Source organism: Mustelus asterias, chromosome 5 (assembly GCF_964213995.1).
Source record: "Mustelus asterias chromosome 5, sMusAst1.hap1.1, whole genome shotgun sequence".
Classification (NCBI taxonomy): Eukaryota; Metazoa; Chordata; class Chondrichthyes; order Carcharhiniformes; family Triakidae; genus Mustelus; species Mustelus asterias.
The window spans coordinates 75,573,498-75,596,375 of record NC_135805.1 but is presented as its reverse complement, the minus strand read 5'-3'; the positions used below and the strand labels follow the sequence as shown (position 1 = coordinate 75,596,375).

Below are 22,878 nucleotides of genomic sequence, written 5' to 3'. Positions count from 1 at the left end.
TGGAAAGACGGAGGATGTGGGGCGACCTAATAGAGGTGTATAAAATTATGAAGGGCATAGATAGGGTGAACAGTGGGAAGCTTTTTCCCAGGTCGGAGGTGACGAACACAAGGGGTCACGGGTTCAAGGTGAGGGGGGCAAGGTTCAACACAGATGTCAGGGGGACGTATTTTACACAGAGGGTGGTGGGGGCCTGGAATGCACTGCCAAGCAAGGTGATTGAGGCGGACACGCTGGGATCGTTTAAGACTTATCTAGATAGCCACATGAACAGACTGGGAGTAGAGGGATACAAAAGAATGGCCTCGTGGGCACATGAGCGACGCAGGCTTGGAGGACAGAAGGGCCTGTTCCTGTGCTGTATTGTTCTTTGTAGAGTATTGTGTACAGTTTTGAAGACAGTTTTGGTCTCCTTACTTGGGAAAGGATATAATACCAATGAAGGTTTACTTGACTGATTCCTTGGATGAAGGGATCATCTTTTGAAGAAAGTTTGGTCAGGGTGGGACTGTTTCCATTTGCGTTTAGAAGGATGTGATGTGATCTTCTTGAAACATATAAGCTCCTGATGGGACTTGATCACGTGGCTGTTGAGAGAATGTTTCCCCTTGTGCAGAAAACACAGAAGACACTATAGGAAACACAGTTTAAAAATGAGAGGTCTCCCATTTAAGATGGAGATTATGTTTTTTTCTCTCCACGGGTGATTGGTTTGTGGATTCCCTTCCCGAGAAAGCAATGGAGGAAAGGTCATTGAATATTTTTACAGCTGATAGACAAGGGAATCAGTGTTATGGGAGCGGACAAGAAAGCAGAGTTGAGACCACAATCAGATGAGCCATGATCTTATCAAATAGCAGAGCAGGTTCAAGGGGCTGAATAGCCGATCCTCGCTCCTAATTTGTTTGTGTGTTTGGCTGTTCCAAGTTATATTGTGTTAACTGCTTGAAATCCACTTCTCCTGGAAGTTCTAAAAAATAAACTGAACAGGAGGAATCAAGCCCTGGATAAAGTACAAGTACATATACGATGACATTGTCCAGTGCATCCACGTCTTTGGCATTTTTATTTCCTGCACAATACAGGATCAGTTTGTTTGCATTTACATCTTTTTGGACAGTCCCTCAGAGTTGACGATGACTTGCTTCAACCTTAAAAATGAGTTCACAGGTGACCTAGAGTCTCTCTCAAAATGGGGAAGATGTTGGTTGGAAGAACGGGTGGGTGGGGTGCCTGGGTTGCAACGTGCTCCTTTCACTGTTGATGCTTGGCTTTAGTTTGCTCTCAATGATGAAACTTGAGGCATTCAACTCCATCCCAGATGCTTTCCCTTCACGTCAGTTGGTTCTGGGCCAGGGATTCCCAAGTGTCAGAGGAGATGTTGCACTTTTCAAGGAGGTTTTGAGGGTGTCCCTGAAATGTTTCCTCTACCTTCCTGAGGCTCACTTATCGTGTCAAAGCTCTAGTCAGAGCACTTGTTTTGGGAGTCTCATGTCAGGCATTAGGGCAATGTGGCCCACCCAGTAGAGCTGTTCGAGCGTGGTCGACGTTAGATGCTGGAGATGTTGGCCTGAGTGAGAGCACTGACGTTGGTGCACCGACCCAGTCAATGGTTTTGCAGGATCCTGCAGATGCAGTATTGGTTTTACTTTGCCAGGGTTTTGAGGTGCCTGCTGTACATAGTCTACGCTGCTGAGTCATATATGAGGACAGGTATCACTACTGCTCTGTAGACTATGAGCTTGGTGCTGGCTCTGAGGTCCTGGCCTTCAAACACACTCTTTCCCAGGCTACCAAAGCCTACACTGGCCCACTGAAGGCGATGTTGAACCTTGTCGTCGATGTCTGGCCTTGTTGATAGTTGTCTCCTGAAATATAAAAAAATGGTCCGCATTGTCCAAGGCATCATCGTGGACTTTGCTAACTGGGAAGCAGTGCTGTGAGGTGGGGGCAAGTTGATAGAGGACCTTGGTCCATACTGTTTAACGTAAGGCCCATGCTCTTGTACACCACAGCGAAAGGGTTGTCGATGGCTTGGAGTGTGCATCGAAGCAAGCATTATCTGCATAGTGTAGTTCAATGATAGAGGATGGGGTGACCTTGGATCTGACTTGCAGGTGGCAGAGGTTGAACAGATTCCCATTTGTTCTTTAGTTTAGCTCCATTTCAGTGAGGAGCTTGCTGAGGGTGAGATGGAGCATTTCAACAAGGAAGATCGAGAAGAATCTCGTGCAACAGCCTTGCTTGATCCCAGCCCAAACATGAATTGGGTCTGTGATGAATCTTTTTGTCAGATTATGGCTTGCATGTCATCAGGGGACACAGGGAGGATGGATGGAGTCCGCACTGGGACTCTGCATAACACGAGAGCAACAACATGTTTGTATTTACATAGCAACATTAAAAAAGGACTTTCACCCCGTAACAATTTCCCATTGTCACGACAGTATTTTGTGCATTTGATGCAACAGCACTATTTTCAGGTCTGGCATTCTTAATTTCTGATAAGGTGCCCTTGCTATAGCTTTTCATGTTCCTGACTGGTGAAAAGCAGACATTTTCAAGCTGAAACTTTTGCTTCATTTGCTTTATCAATTCCAAATTTTATTCAGTAAGATCTCAAAGTAGAATTTTAGCTTAAAAGCATAATACTGCGGATGCTGAAATCTGAAACAAAAACAGAAAATTCTGGAAAATCTCTTGGGTCTGACAGCATCTGTGGGGAGAGAATAAAGCCAATGTTTCGAGTCTAGATGATCCTTTGTCAGAGCTTCATCAGCTCTGACAAAGGGTCATCTAGACTTGAAACATTGGCTCTATTCTCTCCCCACAGATGCTGTCAGGCCTGCTGAGATTTTCCAGCATTTTAGCTTGCCTCACTGCTAACTGTCTCAGGTTTTTTTTTTAATAGAACAATAACAGTTTATTATGGTTGTTTGTAATTGATTTGACTTGACCAGATAAGGTGTGGAACTACCCTTCAAACTGTGAAATATTGACTTGTCTGGGTTAGGCCTATGTGAGCTATCTATAGAATAAATGCACATTTTCTAACAAAGCCAAAGCCAATTTCGATTATAGTGTGCCGAAACCTCTCTCTGTACTTCACATTCTTCATGTTTTTCCATCTGTATGTCCCCAGTTTGGAGGATCTAGAGAAATAATTCTGAATTGTAGCAACATTTTCTGTGCATTTCTTCAGTAAAGAATGGATAAATGGAACGGATAATCCTTTACTTTCAAAGTTATTCAGAATTTTCATAATATCCACCTGAATTTCAGTATTAGTTGTGAACTGGTCCCTTTAAAAGAAGAAAAAAGTATCAAAGCATTGTTTCTGTAAATTTTGTTGATTAAAAGTTACCATTGCTAATGATCTGTTGATCTGTAGTATCCCAACTTGTATCCCCTCAAGTCAGCAGAAATCAGTTACAGCAGTTTGTCACTATATTTGAAAGGTTTATGAGTAATGCCAACCAAAAATGCATTTTGGAATCCCACCAGATAAGAAGAATTAATAAAGCAACTTGAACAGCACATTTTTGAAATTAATTTTATCGTACTGCATAATCTATTTTGTTCATTTTGAAATCCTGCCTATATTAGCTTCCAAGGAATGTTGGATATGGATCACAATATTAATAGAAATGGCACACTTAAGTAGAAAATAGTTGTAGTAAGTTTCAGCATGCTTCAAAGATTTATATACAGGTATAAGGCTGTAACTTGTTTCTCAGACTACCTTGGAGCTTGAGAAGAATGTGCATAGCATTTGAATTGGGAAGCCAAGGAGAACACTGTTCAATTCCAGAACATTGTCACGAGGATATTAGTGAACTATACTGGTGTGTGCATTTGGAATTGTCCTAAGAGTCACATGATGAGCCTTTTTCACTGAAGCGTAGAGATGGGTATGCAATATGCCACAGCGTGGTCAGAGTTTGACCCTGCAAATATATGCTTGTGTCTTCAGAGAACACTGAGCTGAATAGCATGGAGGTGATGTACTGATTGCACCAGAATAGAGCATTTTGATACATTAAGTTGATTATAATGTTAGGAGATGCATTGGCATAACATTAAAGTATATGCACTTAAATTAATTTTCTACTGTATTGATGCCAATATGTTAAATATTGTTTCTCAAAGTTTTACATTTCATGTCAATGGATAGAGGAAGAATGTTTGTTTAAACAAGCACAGAAAACATTAGTCACATCAAGTTAATCAGCTTCTGAACAATAAAAGAAAGATGGTTGTTTCAGGTATCAGAAATTGAAGGAAACTGAGTACCTTAAGTTTTGGGGGGGAATAATGTGAGAGTTCGGGGAGAATGTAAGAGGTAGAATTATAAATCAGGAATGCTGATTACTTTTGAGGATTTTTGTATGTGAACCACCAATTATCATTATTGTGTTCCCAAAAGCAGTTTGGCGGCCACTGATCCCATTAATTGCTTTTTTGATCCAAATCCAAAAATGACTTCTGTCGGTTGTTCGCCTTTGTTGTTGGCGGCATTCGATCATCAATCATGACGTACAGATTTCTAGATGATGGTAGACCTGCAGTTTATTTCTAGAAATTTCTGTTTTATTTGATGATTTTCAGTATTTGCTCTTCTTTGAAATCTCTTTCACTGATGGTGCCAGTTTTCTGACTGCATAATCCTGAAGTGAAGCTCCTCGCACTGACACACTTCTGTGATTTCTTGATATGCACTCCAGGTGGTGAAACTCTACATCATAAGTGCAGATTCAGGAAATTGCCACTCATATTCTTGGATAAAAATGAAGCAGAATGTTAATGTAATGATACTCTGTGTATGAATCATTTCTGTTATTGTACGTATATACCATTATTCATATATTATGGTTTCTCCATCTTCTAGGACCAGTACATGAAACTGTGTATGATTTCTGGAGAATGGCTTGGCAAGAGCAATCAGTTTGTATTGTCATGGTGACAAATCTGGTGGAAGTTGGAAGAGTAAGTCTGATTTTATAGAAAAAATAAATGTTTTGGAGTTTGAAGAAATATCAATTTTTAAATTTATTTATGGGGTGTGGACATCACGAGTAAAGCTAGTATTTATTATCCATCCTGAATTTCCCTTGAGAAGGGGTGGCAAGCCACCTCTTGAACCACTCCAATCTATGTTATTAGGGAGGGAGTTCCAGGATTTTTACACAGGACAATGAAGGAATATGATACATTTCCAAGTTCAGATGATTTGTGACATGAAGTGGAACTTGCAGGTGGTCGTGTTCCCATATGTTTCATCTCCCCCTCTTTCTCGGTGATGGAATTCATGGCATGTAAGGTGCTATTGAAGGAAGCCTGTGAGTTGCTGCGGTGCATCTTGTAAATGGTACACACTGCTGCTACTGTGTATTGGAAGTGAAAGGGGTGAATGCTGCCAAAGGTGGATGGGGTGCCATTCAAGGGAGTTTCTGTTGTCCTGAATGGTGTCAAACACCTCGACTTTTGTTGGAGCTGCACTCATCCTATCAAGTGGACAATATTTCATCACACTCTTGAGTTGTACCACGTAAATAATGGACAGGCTTTGGGGAATCAGACGGTGAGTAGTTACGCACTGCGGAATTTCCAGTCTCTGACCTGCTCTTCTAGCCCACAGTATTCATGTTACTTGTTCAGTTAAATTTTGATGGTAACCCCCAGATTGTTGGTAGAGATTGAACAATGGTAATGTCAAACTTTTGTACGAATATTACTTGCCACTTATCTATCCAATCCTTAATGTTGTCCAGGTCTTGTTGCTATCTGGCATGGAGTTTTAATGAATAATCAGAATATATCTATTTTTGTTGATGTGGAAAATCTAAAAATCACTGACATTTCATTTGTCGATCTCTTTGTGCTTTGATTTTCTTCTTCTTTGAAAAGTGATTTTTATTGACAATTTGTGTGGCTTTACATTATGTAATACCTTTTGACTACAAAGTCAAACAAATTTCATTATTTGCTCCTGCGCTTCTGTCCTATTCTTGTGCTGTCTTTCCTTGGAAACTTCACAAGATAATTCCTGTCTCTTTCCATTAGTGTCTATTTGGATGGCCTCTTGGAAAACAGGATTTCACTTTAGAAGGAGGCAATTGCGAGGAAGGATTGCATTACAAATGATCAATTCACTCTGTAATACAATATATTTTGAACTAAAATAGCGTGACTGGTATTGAACACTATTAAAAAATGAATAATTTTGGAATATGTTTGTACTGTAATTGTTTAGCATCTTTGAAGTGGTTTTGGCTTCATATTAACACAAACTTGCAGTGTAAGTTCAAAGGGAAGAGGAATGAGATTTTAAGTAGAAAATAGTCTTGTGGTCTAGTTTTGATATCAGATGGAATGTATGTCTGTTACAGTGCAAAACCTGAATGTTCTCAATGATCCATTTGTTGGATATTCTGGTTATAGACCCACCTGAACTTGATTTGAATGTTTAAAATGCAAGTATTTTCCTGTCCTTATTTGAACATTTAAAACTTCCCAACTGTTGGAAAAGTATTCTGAGTGTTCAAACATGCAAAGAAATTTCTTGGGAAAGACTGTTGGTCTTCCAGCTAAGTTGGCACAAAGCAATAAGATATCATGCCAAAACTCAGAACTGTAATAGTCGTTATAGCTCTCGATCATTTGAACATTTTTATTTTAATACTCAAGGTAAAGTGCTACAAATATTGGCCAGACGATTCTGATGTTTATGCTGATTTTAAAGTTACTTTCATGGAAGAGGAACCACTTGCGGAATATGTTGTGCGGACATTTACATTAGAAAGGGTAAGCTGATTTATCTTAAATTTCTTCATTGTTTTTTCTCTTTAGCATTTATCGAATATTCCCTTCACAATATTTAGGAAAATTGAAACTCTGGAAAGCTGATGGTTCAAATTATGTTACACTTTCGTTGCCTAAACTCAACAAACAGGACATACCTGCAGCTAAATTGATTGGAATTTTACATTGAACTGAAAATTGAATTGATAAGCAAAGCAGCTGACAGTGGCAAATTAAATTTCACACTAATACTTGTTCCGTGGAATATATTACGTCTGATCTGTAGCCTCACCATAGCTAGCAACAATGTGTATGTGATCAGCAGTGCATTTTCAACACCAATTGGCTTTTATGTTTCTGTGCAACTTAATCAAAAGCTGCTAAATATACATTCTGCATAAGTTATTTAATGTCCAAAAAAGAAATAAGCTAATAATTGCTATATTAGTAGCAAAAAAGCTTGTTGCCAACATTTATGCAAATTAATCTTTTTAATAACTGAGAACCTATTGTTTGGAACCATACTACAGCATGCCACAGTTTAACATAGTGAAATAAATTAGCTAATTGATGTTGCAATTCGGTTTTAAAAACCCAAAGAAAGCAATAGGAAGGAAAGACTGAGAGGCAAAGGTTCCATAGTTTTCAAGTCCTGGAAAAGAATGTCTTGATTCCACCTCAAAGGGTACATAGGGAGAACAAAGTACCTGTAGGACTACAGATTTGGAATTCGGGCAACATGTGAGGAAGATTCAGAGTAGCACCGAGCATACTACTGCTGATAAGAAAATGCACCTTTCCCTTTCTGTTGTTTAGAATTGAGTCTTGAATCTAGAATTGAGTGTGTTGAGAATTTAAATGATCGGCATGTACAGAAGTACAAGAGTAATGTCAGAGAGATTCTCCACATATATATGTGCAGTATTCACATCTTTAAAATCCAAGTGCATCATAGAATCCTTACAGTGCAGAAGTAGGCCATTCAACCCATCAAGTCTGCACTGGCTCTCTGAAAGAGCATTCTATCTAGTCCCTTTCCCCAGCCTTATCCCTGTAACCTTGCCTGTCCTAGAGTTTCTGACCAGAAATGAAAGCCCCTGACGGCTCGCCTCTCTGGGTAAGTGAAAAAACTATAAGAGTAAAAACAGTGAAGCGCGATAAGGTCCATTTTAGAAAATGGATTTGTTAAAGCATCAAATTAGTATGTTTTTAACACGGGATAAAATTTATTGTAGTGAATGCTTCAGCAGTAGAATTGTAGGAGTCCACTTATGGTCATTGGACTCAATGAAACCTGGAATATGGATAGACAGTCAAGGACGAAAGTTGAAACTATCCCAAGTAATAGATGGTAGCTGAAGGCTGTACTTTGAAGAGATTAAGAGGACGCAGTTTCTTTGAAAAATTGGAAGAAATAAGACTTTCATTGCCTTTTTGAAGGAAATGTAGGTGATTTAGTGATTCAGTTATTAAAATGAGTATTGGATGATTTAAGTATTCAATGCACAAAATGCTGGATGGAAGTGACATTGGATATGAAAATGAGCAGAGTGAAAGAGTATGCAGGGTAATGTGAAACTCTGAGTTAATAGACTCTGAATTATCTACTACAAAAAGTGATTATGAATATGGCTCTGGCAAGAGGCCTCAATATGTTTTGAAGTTTATACAAATAAATAAATATGTAAAGTGCAAATTTGGCAAGGAATGCATTGCATTGCCCCTATTTTGAATTTTTTTTTCTTTTTCAGAGAGGTTTTGATGAAATTCGTGAAGTTAAACAGTTTCATTTCACTGGTTGGCCCGACCATGGTGTACCTTATCATGCAACTGGTTTACTGGCATTTATCCGTCGTGTGAAAATTTCAAATCCCCCAGGAGCAGGACCAGTAGTTGTACATTGCAGGTTAGCGATATTTATTGTTATATTTCTATAATATTGTTAAACTTTTTAAGTGATTTAAAACTGACTCGCGACTTCTGTGACATTGACATCTCTATTGATGTTGCCTGACTGTCTGTTTCCAGCAGTTTCTGAAATATGTATTCTTACATTTGAGGCACTTCATTATTATGCAAACTAATATTAAACGGTTTTGCTAATATGGGAAGTGGAGAAATTCTCACTGGTGGAATTAAATAGCTTCTATGGGATCAAATTCAAATCATACTGGCTAATTTTTGGTTATTAAAGCATTTTAGATAGATGTAACACAAAGAAATAAGGAAAGTAAATTGTGAAAAGAACATACCTATTCTCTTTGCAAACTTAAGTGGGCAAAGCTTTGACAAATGGAGTATAATGTGGAAAAATGTGAACTTGTCCACTTTGGCAGAATAGGAAAGTAGCATATTATTTAAATGGCAAGCGATTGCAGAATTCTGAAGTGCAGAGGGATCTGAATGTCCAGGTACATGAATCACAAAAACTTAACATGCAGGTACAGCAAGTGATCAGGAGGGCAAATGGAATGTTCTCAATGGAAATGGAACATAAAAGTAGAGATGTTCTGCTGCAGTCGTACAGGGTGTTGATGAATCCACGTCGAGAGTACTATGTATAGTTATGGTCTCCTTATTTAAGAAAGGATGTAATTGTGTTAGAAGCTGTTCAGAGAAGATTTGCTGAACTGGTGTTATCTTGTGAGGAAAGGTTGGTCAGGTTGGGCCTGCATACATTGAATTTAGAAGATTGAAAGGTGACCTTTTTGAAACACACAAGATTGAGATGGGATTCGACAGGGTGGCTGGAAGTTTGTTCTTTTGAGAGAGACTAGACCTAGGGGACACGTTTTAAAAGTAAGGTTCTCGCATTTAGGAGGAAGATGGGATAAATTTATTGGAGGGTCATGAGTCTTTGGAACTCTCTTCCCCAGAGAGTAGTGGTGGAAGGGGCATTAGAGTCATAGAGGTTTACAGCATGGAAACAGGCCCTTACTAACCATGTCCCTATATTCTCATGCCAAAATGCATCACCTTGATTTTATCTAAATTAAACTCCATCTGCCATTCGTCAGCCCACTGGCCCAATTGATCAAGATCCTGTTGCAATTGGAGATAACTTTCTTCACTGTCCACTATGCCACCAATCTTGGTGTCATCCATTTGTTAGGCAAATGGGATGTTGGCCTATATCGCAAGGGGGATAGAATATAAAAGCAGAGATGTCTTGCTGCATCTGTACAGGGCATTGGTGAGGCCGCAGCTGGAATACTGTGTGCAGTATTGGTCCCCTTATTTGCAGAAGGATATATTGACCTTGGAGGGAGTGCAGAGAAGGTTCACCAGGTTGATACCAGAGATGAGGGGTGTTGATTGTGAGGAGAGACTGAGCAGATTGGGTTTGTACTCGTTGGAATTTAGAAGGCTGAGGGGGGATCTTATAGAGACCTATAAGATAATGAAGGGGCTGGATAGGGTAGAGGTGGAGAGATTCTTTCCACTTAGAAAGGAAACTAGAACTAGAGGGCACAGCCTCAAAATAAAGGGGGGTCAGTTTAGGACAGAGTTGAGGAGGAACTTCTTCTCTCAGAGGGTGGTGAATCTCTGGAATTCTCTGCCCACTGAAGTGGTGGAGGCTACCTCGTTGAATATGTTTCAATCACGGATAGATGGATTCCTGATCGGTAAGGGAATTAGGGGTTATAGGGATCAGGTGGGTAAGTGGAACTGATCCACTTCAGATCAGCCACGATCTTATTGAATGGCGGGGCAGGCTCGAGGGGCTAGATGGCCTACTCCTGCTCCTATTTCTTATGTTCTTATCTGCAAACTTACTAACCATGTCCCCTATATTCTCATCCAAATCATTAATATAATGATTGAATACTTTTGAATACTTTTAAGGCAGTTAGATGTGTTCTTGACTAACAACTGAATCAGTCAAATGTTATCAGGGGTAGGCGGAATGTGGAATTCAGACCAGACCATGGTCTTATTGAATGGTGGGGGAGGCTTGAAGAGCCAAATGGTTTCCTCTTGCTCCTAATTTGTATGTTTGTAACACTGGATTATATCTACATTCCAAGTAACTATATTGGTTCTTTACTGAGCCCCATAACTTAAGAATTTGTAGGAACTGGCAGCCCAGCGGACAAGTTTTTTTTCATGATACATCTCCACACCACCTTGTCTCCATGTTACTGAACTCCTCCTCTCTTCAGAAATGTTGCTGAGACTCTCCAACATATTTTATACTGTTGCTTTGTTGAACTTCTCTTCTAAATATTTTTTATTACACTTTGTACATTGTCATAGACTAATGATATTTTAATCCACCTGTTGGATTGAACTGAACTTCTAAATCCAGAGACTTTTTAAAACAGAAACTAAGTGTGACTTGTACTCACGGCTAAAGATGGCTACCCAATTTACATTACCGTACCTTACATTTCAATCTACTGAGATGGAGACGCCATGTCTGCAATGACCCATCAAGGACAATGATCTCGGGAGAATATGAGTGAGCCATATATTCTGTCCCCATTAGCAAGGCATTAGGTACTTGGGAGATTCAACAGAAGGTACCTGAACCTATCAAGCTGCAATGGGAATATGCTTTAAACCTGATCATTTCAAAAATTGAATCCTGGTTGAAAAATGGGTTCCCAGAGATGAATTGGTTGATTACAAAGGGGAATACATTAGTAATGACCATGTTTGAATCATTGGGTGATGGTCATGTGATAGACCCACCTTAATGTTTAAGCTTCTGCTTTCTCTGCAGTAGGAAGAGATAGCAACTAAAATGCTGGTGAAGCAAGATCCCCCCCCTTCCTTCCTTCCTCTGCCTCTTACCCAACGTACAAAATGTTGAGCTTTATTTGCTGAGCATCCAGGAACACCCCTGATGCAAACAGACTTCTTAAAGGAAATCAACCCTGCATTGAGAGAAGTCTCCGAGATTATGAGGGGCATGGATAGAGTGGATAGTCAGAAGCTTTTTCCTCGGGTGGAAGAGTCAATTATTAGGGGGCATAAGTTTAAAGTGCAAGGGGCAAGGTTTAAAGGAGATGTATGAGGCAAGTTTTTTTACATAGAAGGTGGTGGTGCCTGGAACTCGCTGCCAGGGGAGGTAGTGGGAAGCAGATACAATAGTAACTTTTAAGGGATGTCAGGACAAATACATGAATAGGATGGGAAAGAGGGATATGGTCCCTGGTAAAGTAGGGGGTTTTAGTTCAGTCAGTCAGCATGGTCGGTGCAGGCTTGGAGGCCAAAGGGCCTGTTCCTGTGGTGTAATTTTCTTTATTCTTTGTACACTCAAGGAGAACGGCCAAATCAGCTGTATTTTATTACATTTTACTTAGACTAGGTTAAGTATAGTAAAGCTAACCTTTCTTTGTTTAAAACCGAAGAAAACCTGCCTGATTGTGTATTTTATGATCACAATGCATAAACAATAACACTCACCAAATTGAAAATTATATCCTTTGCACCAGAACCCTGTTATGGTTAAGCAAAAGAGGGAGAAGAGAGGAGCCATTCTTCTCTTATATACAATGTGGAAAGATGTGAGGTTATGCACTTTGGAAGGAAGAATAGAGGCATAGACTATTTTCGAAAAGGGGACATGCTTAGGAAATCAGAAACACAAAGGGACTTGGGAGTCATTGTTCAAGATTCTCTTAAGGTTAACGTGCAGGTTCAGTCGGCAGTTAGGAAGGCAAATGCAATGTTAGCATTCATGCCGACAGGGCTAGAATACAAGAGCAGGGATATACTTCTGAAGCTGTATAAGGCTCTGGTCAGACCCGATTAGGAGTATTGTAAGCAGTTTTGGACCCCCTATCTAAGGAAGGATGTGCTGGCCTTGGAAAGGTCCAGAGGAGGTTCACAAGAATGATCCCTGCAATGAAGAGCTTGTCGTATGAGGAACAGTTGAGGAATCTGGGTCTGTACTCATTGGAGTTTAGAAGGATGAGGAGAGATCTTATTGAAACTTATAGGATACTGCGAGGCCTGGATAGAGTGGACATGGAGAGGGTGTTTCCACTAGTAGGAAAAACTACAACCTCAGGCTAAAGGGACGATCCTTTAAAACAGAGATGAGGAGGAATTTCTTCAGCCAGAGAGTAGTGAATCTATGGAAGTCTTTGCTGCAGAAGGCTGTGGAGGCCAGGTCTTTGAGTGTCTTTAAGACAGAGATAGGTTCTTGATTGACAAGGGGATCTGGGGATGAGAAAAAAATCAGCCATGATTGAATGGCGGAACAGACTTGATGGGGCCAAGTGGCCTAATTCTGCTCCTATGTCTTATGGTCTTATAGTCTTATAACCCCCTCCTCATTTGATCATCACAATAAGAAAGGTTCCATTTGGATCCCCTTCTAATTCTTAATGTCCTAATGTTCAACATTTGTCAGCAAAGTTTACCTTAGTCGGCTTCTTCAATCCTTTCACAAACTTTAACTTCGATTGTACGTGGCATTTTGAAAATAGCCTGTAGGAAATTACAATCTACAGCTTATTGTTTTTGAACTAAACTACATTTTAACTGAATTGATAACTTTTTTTTAATCTATTAAAATTCTCATAATATTGATTAATCAGCTGAACTTGAGCATAACCAACAATTGGGATGAGATATGAAATTCACATTTCTGCCTTTGTATTTTCAGTGCCGGGGCTGGAAGGACTGGCTGCTATATCGTTATAGATATTATGTTAGACATGGCAGAACGCGAAGGAGTTGTTGACATCTATAACTGTGTTAAAGCGTTACGGTCAAGGCGCATCAATATGGTTCAGACGGAGGTAAGATTCAAATCAATATGATCAAAGAACTTGTAGTCTGATGCATTAGTATGCAAGTGGGATTTTCCAGCCCCGCCCATCGCTGGGATCTTCTGGTCCTGTCGAAAATCAATGGACTTTGGCCCTCTAGTTTTAGACTCATCTACCTTTGGGAAAAGATATTGACTATCTCACTGTTCTATGCCCCTCATTATTTTATAGACCTCTATAAGATCACCCCTCAGCCTCCTACGCTCCAGAGAAAAAAGTCCCAGTCTATCCGGCCTCTCTCAATTCAAACCATCAAGTCACGGTTGCATCCTAGTAAAACTTTTCTGCACTCTTTCTAGTTTAATATCCTTTCTATAATAGGGTGACCAGAACTGTACACAGTATCCCAAGTGTAACCTTACCAATGTCTTGTACAACTTCAACAAGACGTCCCAACTCCTGTATTCAATGTTCTGAAGACTAATGAAACCAAGCATGCCGAATGCCGCCTTCACCACTCTGTCTTCCTGTGACTCCACTTTCAAGGAACAATGACCCTGTAGCCCTAGATCTCTTTGTTTTATAACTCTCCCCAACACCCTACCATTAACTGAGTAAGTCCTGCCGTGATTCAATCTACCAAAATGCATCACCTCGCATTTATCTAAATTAAACCGCATTTTGAAAAACAACCCTCTACAACCACCCTCTGTTAAGGTGGGAGTTCCAAGATTTTGACTTAGCAACAGTGAAGGAACAGCGATATATTTCCAAGGATGATGTGTGACTTGAAGGGAAACTTGCAGGTGGTGGTGTTCCTATGCATTTACTGTCCTTGCCCTTCTAGGTGGTAGAGGTTGCTGGTTTGGAAGGTGCTGTCGGAGGAACCTTGCGGAGTTGCTAAGTGCATTATGTAGATGGTACACACTGCTGTCACTGTATGTAAGTGGTGTAGCAAATGAATGTTTAGGTTGGTAGATGGAGTGACAATCAAGCAGGCAGCTTTGTGCTGGATGATGTTGAGCTTCTTGAGTGTTGTTGGAGCTGCACTCATCCAGGCAAGTGGGGAGTATTGCACCACACTCCTGATCTGTGCCTTGTAGATGCTGTAGTAAGAAGTCTCACAACACCAGGTTAAAAGTCCAACAGGTTTATTTGGTAGCAAATACCATAAGCTTTCGGAGCACAGCTCCTTCGTCAGATGGAGTGGATATCTGTTCTCCAACAGTGCACAGACACAGAAATCAAGTTACAGAATACTAATTAGAATGCAAATCTCTACAGCCAGCCAGGTCTTAAAGGTACAGACAATATGGGTGGAGGGAGCATTCAACACAGGTTAAAGCGATGTGTATTGTCTCCAGACAGAACAGCTAATGAGATTCTGCAAGATCAGGGGGAAAGCTGTGGGGGTTACTGATAATGTGACATAAATCCAACATCCCGGTTTAGGCCGTCCTCATGTGTGCGGAACTTGGCTATCAGTTTCTGCTCAGCGACTCTGCGCTGTCGTGTGTCGTGAAGGCCGCCTTGGAGAACGCTTACCTGAAGATCCAAGGCTGAATGCCCGTGACTGCTGAAGTGCTCCCCCACAGGAAGACAACAGTCTTGCCTGGTGATTGTCGAGCGGTGTTCATTCATCCGTTGTCGTAGCGTCTGCATGGTTTCCCCCAATGTACCATGCCTCGGGACATCCTTTCCTGCAGCGAATCAGGTAGACAACGTTGGCCGAGTTGCAGGAGTAGGTACCGTGTACCTGGTAGATGGTGTTCTCACGTGAGATGATGGCATCCGTGTCGATGATCCGGCACGTCTTGCAGAGGTTGCTGTGGCAGGGTTGTGTGGTGTCGTGGTCACTGTTCTCCTGAAGGCTGGGTAGTTTGCTGCGGACAATGGTCTGTTTGAGGTTGCGTGGTTGTTTGAAGGCAAGAAGTGGGGGTGTGACTCCACTTTCGACCCCCACACCCCCACTTCTTGCCTTCAAACAACCACGTAACCTCAAACAGACCATTGTCCACAGCAAACTACCCAGCCTTCAGGAGAACAGTGACCACAACACCACACAACCCTGCCACAGCAACCTCTGCAAGATGTGCCGGATCATCAACACGGATGCCATCATCTCACGTGAGAACACCATCTACCAGGTACACAGTACCTACTCTTGCAACTCGGCCAACGTTGTCTACCTGATATGCTGCAGGAAAGGATGTCCCGAGGCATGGTACATTGGGGAAACCATGCAGACGCTACGACAACGGATGAATGAACACCGCTCGACAATCACCAGGCAAGACTGTTGTCTTCCTGTGGGGGAGCACTTCAGCAGTCACGGGCATTCAGCCTTGGATCTTCAGGTAAGCGTTCTCCAAGGCGGCCTTCACGACACACAACAGCGCAGTCGCTGAGCAGAAACTGATAGCCAAGTTCCGCACACATGAGGACGGCCTAAACTGGGGATGTTGGATTTATGTCACATTACCAGTAACCCCCACAGCTTTCCCCCTGATCTTGCAGAATCTCACTAGCTGTTCTGTCTGGAGACAATACACATCTCTTTAACCTGTGTTGAATGCTCCCTCCACCCACATTGTCTGTACCTTTAAGACCTGGCTGGCTGTAGAGATTTGCATTCTAATTAGTATTCTGTAACTTGATTTCTGTGTCTGTGCACTGTTGGAGAACAGATATCCACTCCATCTGACGAAGGAGCTGTGCTCCGAAAGCTTATGGTATTTGCTACCAAATAAACCTGTTGGACTTTAACCTGGTGTTGTGAGACTTCTTACTGTGCTTACCCCAGTCCAACGCCGGCATCTCCACATCATTGTCGATGCTGGACAGGCTTTGGAGGGGTCAGGAGGTGAGTTACTCACAGCAGAACTCCCAGTCTCTGACATGCTCTTGTCGCCACAACATCATATATGGCTAATCCACTTCATTTTCTGGTCAATGGTCACCCCCATTATGTTGACAATAGGGAATTCATTGATGGTAATGCCATTAAATATCAAGAGAATTGGTTAGATTCTCTCTTGTTGGAGATGATATTGTGAGGCATGAATGTTTCTTGCCACTTACCAGCCAAATCTTGAGTGTTGTCTGGGTCTTGCTGCATGTGGACATGGCTTGCTTCAGTATCACACTGTTAGACTGTGCTCAGAGACAGAAACGCACAGCGAGATATTAAAAATAAAATAGTCGGCTTGCAAAATATGTGAACTGGTTTTAAAATACAAAAAAGTTAGCAGTCCAAAGTCTTTGATCGTTTGTTTCAATAGTCTCTGACAGAGCCTCAAATTGATGTTATATGGAAAGTGCTTTTCCATGAAGCTCCCATTACCCTCTTTACATGGTTGCAGCAGTGGGTATCAAAGCCCATGGGACAGTAATCTTTCTATGATGGAAAGACAAGTTATTATTTGCTGCTGACAGCTTTTGGCCAATGAAATCACTTCCAGTACTTTCTGAGTTACATTAATATTTCTGAACGACATTCACACCTAGCATTTTGCGGAATGAAACATCGTTGATGGTTCAGCCATTTAAAGTAGAAAAGTCCATAAATTAAGGCATGTGCCTGAATCATGAGGCCCAAGATCCCTCTATATTGGACCACAGTCTACATTGTAATGAAGTCAGTGAGGCACAACAGCGTATACAATAAGTTATGTGGAGACTGAGATTAGATAGAGGCTGTGGGGGAATCAGAGTTGAGAATCTAGGGAATATGGGATTGTGGGAGCTTGAGGCCATGAGAGTCGGTCATGGCGGCAAGCTCTCGAGGATCCAACCCCTCTGTGGTCCACATTCAAGGTAGGTGAATGTGAAAAACTTATCTCGTGTCGCTGGCAATCTCAGGTTCTGGTTTCCCTCACAGAAGTTCCCTCAGTCTTGAAGTAGAAAGCTTTTGGATGCATTAAGCCCCTTATTTGCTTATGCAAGGTATTTAATGGGCTGAATTTAGTGCACTTTCCCTAGCTGAATTTGAAGGCAGGGGGCATTTAATCAGATGGGTGGGTGGCGGTTGTGGGGGTGGGGACCCCAATTCCTTCACACCTCTGATCTGATTTGGTATGGATTGGAAAAAACTATGGGCAACCTTTCTGCTTCCATGCTCATTGCAGCCTTTAAGTGGGAAATTGCTATTTAACAATCTCATCCTTATGGAGCTGTTATTCAGCCAGTGACAGGTGGGGTCTCATCAAGTGGGAAGCTTGAAAAGCAAAAAATCCTGTAGTGGGGTGGGGGTATATCCCTTGTTTCAAGGCTTTCGGTGCTTAAATAAGTGACCCAGTGAACACTTAAATACCATGATAAAATCTCATACATACCTTTATTATTATTATAATATTAAACCTAAACTGCAAGACTAAATGATTTCAATTATTTTCAAATAAGCACTGCTTAATGTCAGCCTTTGTTCTTTTCATTTCCCATTTTATGCTTATTTCAACTTCATTTTTCTTTTGTTGCTTCATTGACGGCCTTTGATTGATGAGCAGTAGGTGGAATGTGCACCTTAGAATCATACAGTGCAGAAGAGGCCTTTCGGCCCATCAGGTCTGCACCGACACGCAAGAAACACCCGAACTCCCGTCAAATCCCATCTACCAACACTTAGCCCATTGCCTTGAATTTTATGATGTGCCAAGTGCTCATCCACATAATTTTTAATGGATGTGAGGCAACCCACCTCCATTACCTTCCCAGGCAGCGCATTCCAGACTGTCACCACCCTCTGGGTAAAAACGTTTTTCTTCACATCCCCTCTCAGCTTCCTGCCTCTCGCCTTGAACCCACATCCCCTTGTGACTGCCCTTTCAACTAAATTATCTATTGTCCCTCAAAGGACCAACAGGATGATTAGCATTTGGTCTGTGGTCTCCGCTTTGAATGTTCCTCAAGGAAAGTTAGTTTCTATCTTTATAGAATTATATTTAGGATACAAGGTTGTTGGTAAATATAGTGAATGTATGTGTCTGCTAATTTCACTGTTCCATCAGGTTGCAATTAAAGTACCTTCAACCTCTGACAGGCTGAGGGGGCTGATGGTCTCCAGAAGGGCTTGAGAATTCTTAGTGAACACTGGGCTTAAAACAAACACTCAGATTACCATAATAAAATCTCATGCATACCTTTATTACACCTAAAATGCAAAAATAAATGTTTTCAATTATTTTTAAATTAACACTATGATTCTGCTTAACATCAGCTTTTGTTCTTTTCAGCACCCATTTTATACTTATTTTGATTTCGCTTTTCTTTTGTTGCTTCATTGATCCTTTCCCTTATTTCCCGGGAGAGGGACAAGGCATGATGGAGGGTGGGGAAGTAGCTTTGAATTCTCTTACAATCCAATTCCTTCTACCTCAGCCTCTGGCATCTGTTTTAGAGGTAAACATATCAACTATATCTGCTTACAAACCCTTTTTTTTACACCAAAAGCCAAAATTGTGAAGAACACTGATAGTGGGCTGAGGCTTAATACTAAAAAAATGTTTGTTTTAATTCATTGGTATTTCTGATTTTCCTATGCACTTTTTGGATCTTTATGAAACACAGAGAATTAATTTACTCTTATTTCAAATTTGCATTTCCTGTCACTAAATGGCAAAAATGTACTTTGTGTAAGTAGCCTGGTATCCAAGGAAATAATTTGTTTGAGTTTCTCTTTCCAGGGAACCCCTTGCCACAGCAGATATTCCTCATATGCAATTAATTCATTTAATAACTGCAAAGTGAGAACTTGTTACTGACTAGAAGTGTTATTTTTAAGGAACAATACATTTTCATTCATGATGCCATCCTAGAGGCTTGTCTATGTGGGGACACTTCAATACCAACATGCGAGGTCAAGCCAACATATTACGAAATGACAAGAGTTGATTCGCAAAGTAACTCCTCACAACTTAAAGATGAATTTCAAGTAAGTAAGCTTCAGCTACAAGTTCCGGTGTTTTACACACTTCAATTCAGCACTTGCCATTATTTCAAAGCATTTATGCATTCACTTTCTGATGGCCGCTTGATCGTCCATAAATTTATAACACATTTGGACCAGTCAAATTGGAGTTTGGGGAAAGTGGAGGTAACTGTGTGAATGGTCTGACCTGTAAAAATTGGCTTCTTAAAAGTGTAAAATGTAATACTGTTGGCTGCAGTTTATTTTTTAAAAAGCTTACCGTATTTATTAATTTACATTTAGATAGCTGTTTAAGCTTTTGTTGGTGGACATAATTATTTTGCATTGCAAGACTTGTGTTGTCAACTGTCCATTACAATTGCTTTCATTTGTAAAAATGAAAAATGGCCAATGTCTTTGTAAAGAGGGGCTAAGTTCGATGGGATACATAATTTGTTCCAGCTGAAAGGACTGCCAAGAATGCAGACCATTGTAGATAGCAATCATGCACTGTGCATACCATCAAGCTTTAGATGCACCTCCTGATGTCAATGAAACTGTTCTTCTCTGGGGACGGAGACCTGGTATGACAGGGCAATCCTCCTCAAGCAACAGCATATTTATTTTTATGGGCACCAAATGAAGTTGGGTGCTGTGCTGCTCAATCAATTGGTCACAGATTTTCCATATTGATTCTGTAGTCCAAGGGTGTTATTTCGTCTTCAGTACTTACATGGAGAAATGCTGACACTACAAACGTGATTTAGTGATTTGAATTTTAATTAAACTGCTGGCTCAGTTGGTGCAGCTGTCATCCAAAGCATGTGCTTTAACTCATTAATATTTTATATACAAGGCTGTGTTCTTGATGAATCCTCCATCTGTATATTAATCAGGCATTTATATTAAAAATATCAACTTCTACAATGGCTAATACTGAACTATGTTGCTTTCTCTTGCCACAGACACTAAATTCCGTCTCTTCTCAACTACAACCTGAAGACTGCAGCATAGCCCTTCTTCCCAGGAATCATGAAAAGAATCGATACATGGACGCGCTGCCACCAGACAGATGTCTACCATTCTTAATTACCATAGATGGTGAAAGCAGCAACTATATCAATGCTGCCCTTATGGATGTATGTGTTCCATTTTAATACTAGATTTAAAAAGGTGTAAGCGCATGCAATTTTTTTTGGTTATTTTATTTACAATTTGACTTGATGCTGCAATATATGTGGGATTTCCCCATTTGCAACAACCAATAAGATTGCAGTTTCAGCTGGAACACTAGGGATGGGGAAGTGAGATAATTGAAACTTGAAGGGCAAGTTGTAGGCTATAGCTGCCCGCTTCTCAGCACCTAGAACACAGAGTGAAACCTTTGAGCAATTTCCTCAGTTGATATCCTTTAATGTGCAGTTCAGGGAACCTTGGCAAAAACCTTACCATCAAATCAAAATTGAGTGATTTTTGCTTTCCAGCGATAATATTTTTAAAAAGTTTTATTATTTTATGCTCTTAATTTCTTTGCAGAGTTACAGACAGCCAGCTGCCTTTATAGTCACCCAACATCCTTTGCCAAATACAGTCAAAGACTTCTGGAGATTGGTATATGACTATGGCTGCACCTCTATTGTAATGCTCAATGAACTGGACCTTGTGCAGGTATCTACAGTGATCTTGAAATTGTGGAAAAATATAGGATTGTTTTGATGTTTACTGAACAACTTTAAAGTTCACTTAAACAATTTATTATGTTTTCAAAATGTGACCACATAAATGAGCAGACTGCATATTTCTGTTAATTCACTTTGCTGCTGAACAAAACACAGCACATTTAATAGGAATGAACTTGTTATACAAACAAAATGCCCCGTTTGTCCATCCTTCATGATATCGACCCTCAAACTACTTTGTGTAAAATCAGTGATTTTTAAGTTCTGCTCCTGTTTTTAGTATTTTCTTTTACTTGTTTGAAAGGCAGGTGATTTCTTAGAATCCCCCACAATGCAGAAGGAGGCCACTCAGCCCGTCAAGTCTGCACTGACAACAATCACACCCAGGCACCTTGCTTCATTTGTGATAAAATATTCTTTGAACACTATCAAAAAATCAATCTGCACTGAACTAAAAAGCAAGTTCAAAATGTATTATTTATATGCATTTTAGATTGCACAGGCTTGGAGGGCCGAAGGGCCTGTTTCCTGTGCTGTACTGTTCTTTGTTCTTGTTCTTTAATACCCAAAATTTGTTTAACTTTGATTTTGGGGAAATATTTAATCTAAAACGCCATCATTTTGGCAATTGCACCTTCTTTGCATGTTTCCAGAGGAGGTGGATTAGTGCAGTCTCTGCTCATAATGAAACTTACATCGTCAAAGCCTGCATGCAAAATTTCTAGCTCAGCATTAATCTATTTGTCGTTGGAATAACGATTCATTTTTGTTACTTTACATAGCCTATGATTGCTTGCAGAGCAAGATTTGTAGTCATGTTGTAAGAATGTATTGTAGAGCTTTGATTTGTTCTAAGCTCTGTCCACCTTGACCTATATTTAGTTTAATTAGCCAGCATGGTTTCAACCATATGCACCTCAGGAGCAATGCACCCTCTGTTGTGTGCACATGCAACAAGGGGGCGGGACATGCATAAGCAATGGGAGGATGGGCAAGAATGTGGAAGAGGAGATGGGGACATTTGAGAGGAAGGAGTGGATGGGGACATGTGTGAAGAGAGAGAGAGTGCGGATGTGTGTTTGGAGGGGTAGGACAGGTGAGTGTGCGCGGAGAGGGAAGACGTTGGTGAATATGCACACTTGGAGGATGGGGTGAGTATGTGTGCAGAGAACAAGGATGGGAGTGAGTGGCAGGCTGAGCGTGCGCAAGGAGAGGGAGGAGGATGGGTTAAATGTGCGCATGAAGAGGGAGGATGGAGGTGTGTGTGAGCATGCGTGAAAAGGGCAAAGATAGGGAGGCTGGTTGGGAGCAGGGAGAGGTGAGTTGGGACTTTTGGGGACTGGGAAAGCTGTGCAGCAATCTAGAATATCGTACACATCAGAATAAACTGGCTGCGGAATGTCGTCTTCAGAAGTGTTTGTAACCAGCCAAACACAAACAAGGGCAAAGGAATAATGTTTTTGCTGGTATGGCAGCATTTATTGCTGATCTTTGATTGAGTTGAGACAATTGTTTCCATAATGGTGTTAGTTATATTCCATAATTTGAATAAATGAGAGATGATAGTTTTCCTGTGATATTATTGCTCTTTTCCTTTTTGGAGTTAGAGGTTCTGGAGGTACCGTTGGTGAGTTGGTACAATGCATCTTGTTTTAGTCAGAATGTAGTCACAGTGCACCTGTTGTGGAGGAGATGAATCAAGTCCATTTATAGCGTTGCCAAGCAAGCAGACTGCTTTCTCATGGATTGTATCAAGTCGGACCCAACG

At 40.8% G+C, this 22,878-nt stretch overlaps 1 protein-coding gene across 6 annotated transcripts in view; it reads left to right on the top strand.

The window, feature by feature from the left end:
- Positions 1 to 22,878, top strand: part of ptprk (protein tyrosine phosphatase receptor type K) — a 607,729-nt gene that overhangs the window by 567,591 nt on the left and 17,260 nt on the right. For all 6 annotated transcript variants that reach the window (XM_078212848.1, XM_078212849.1, XM_078212847.1 and 3 more), the window contains 7 exons: positions 4,889 to 4,986; positions 6,688 to 6,804; positions 8,553 to 8,707; positions 13,421 to 13,556; positions 19,306 to 19,455; positions 20,397 to 20,570; positions 20,968 to 21,099. In XM_078212848.1, coding sequence (XP_078068974.1) covers positions 4,889 to 4,986; positions 6,688 to 6,804; positions 8,553 to 8,707; positions 13,421 to 13,556; positions 19,306 to 19,455; positions 20,397 to 20,570; positions 20,968 to 21,099 — 962 coding nt within the window. The remainder of the gene's footprint in view (positions 1 to 4,888; positions 4,987 to 6,687; positions 6,805 to 8,552; positions 8,708 to 13,420; positions 13,557 to 19,305; positions 19,456 to 20,396; positions 20,571 to 20,967; positions 21,100 to 22,878) is intronic.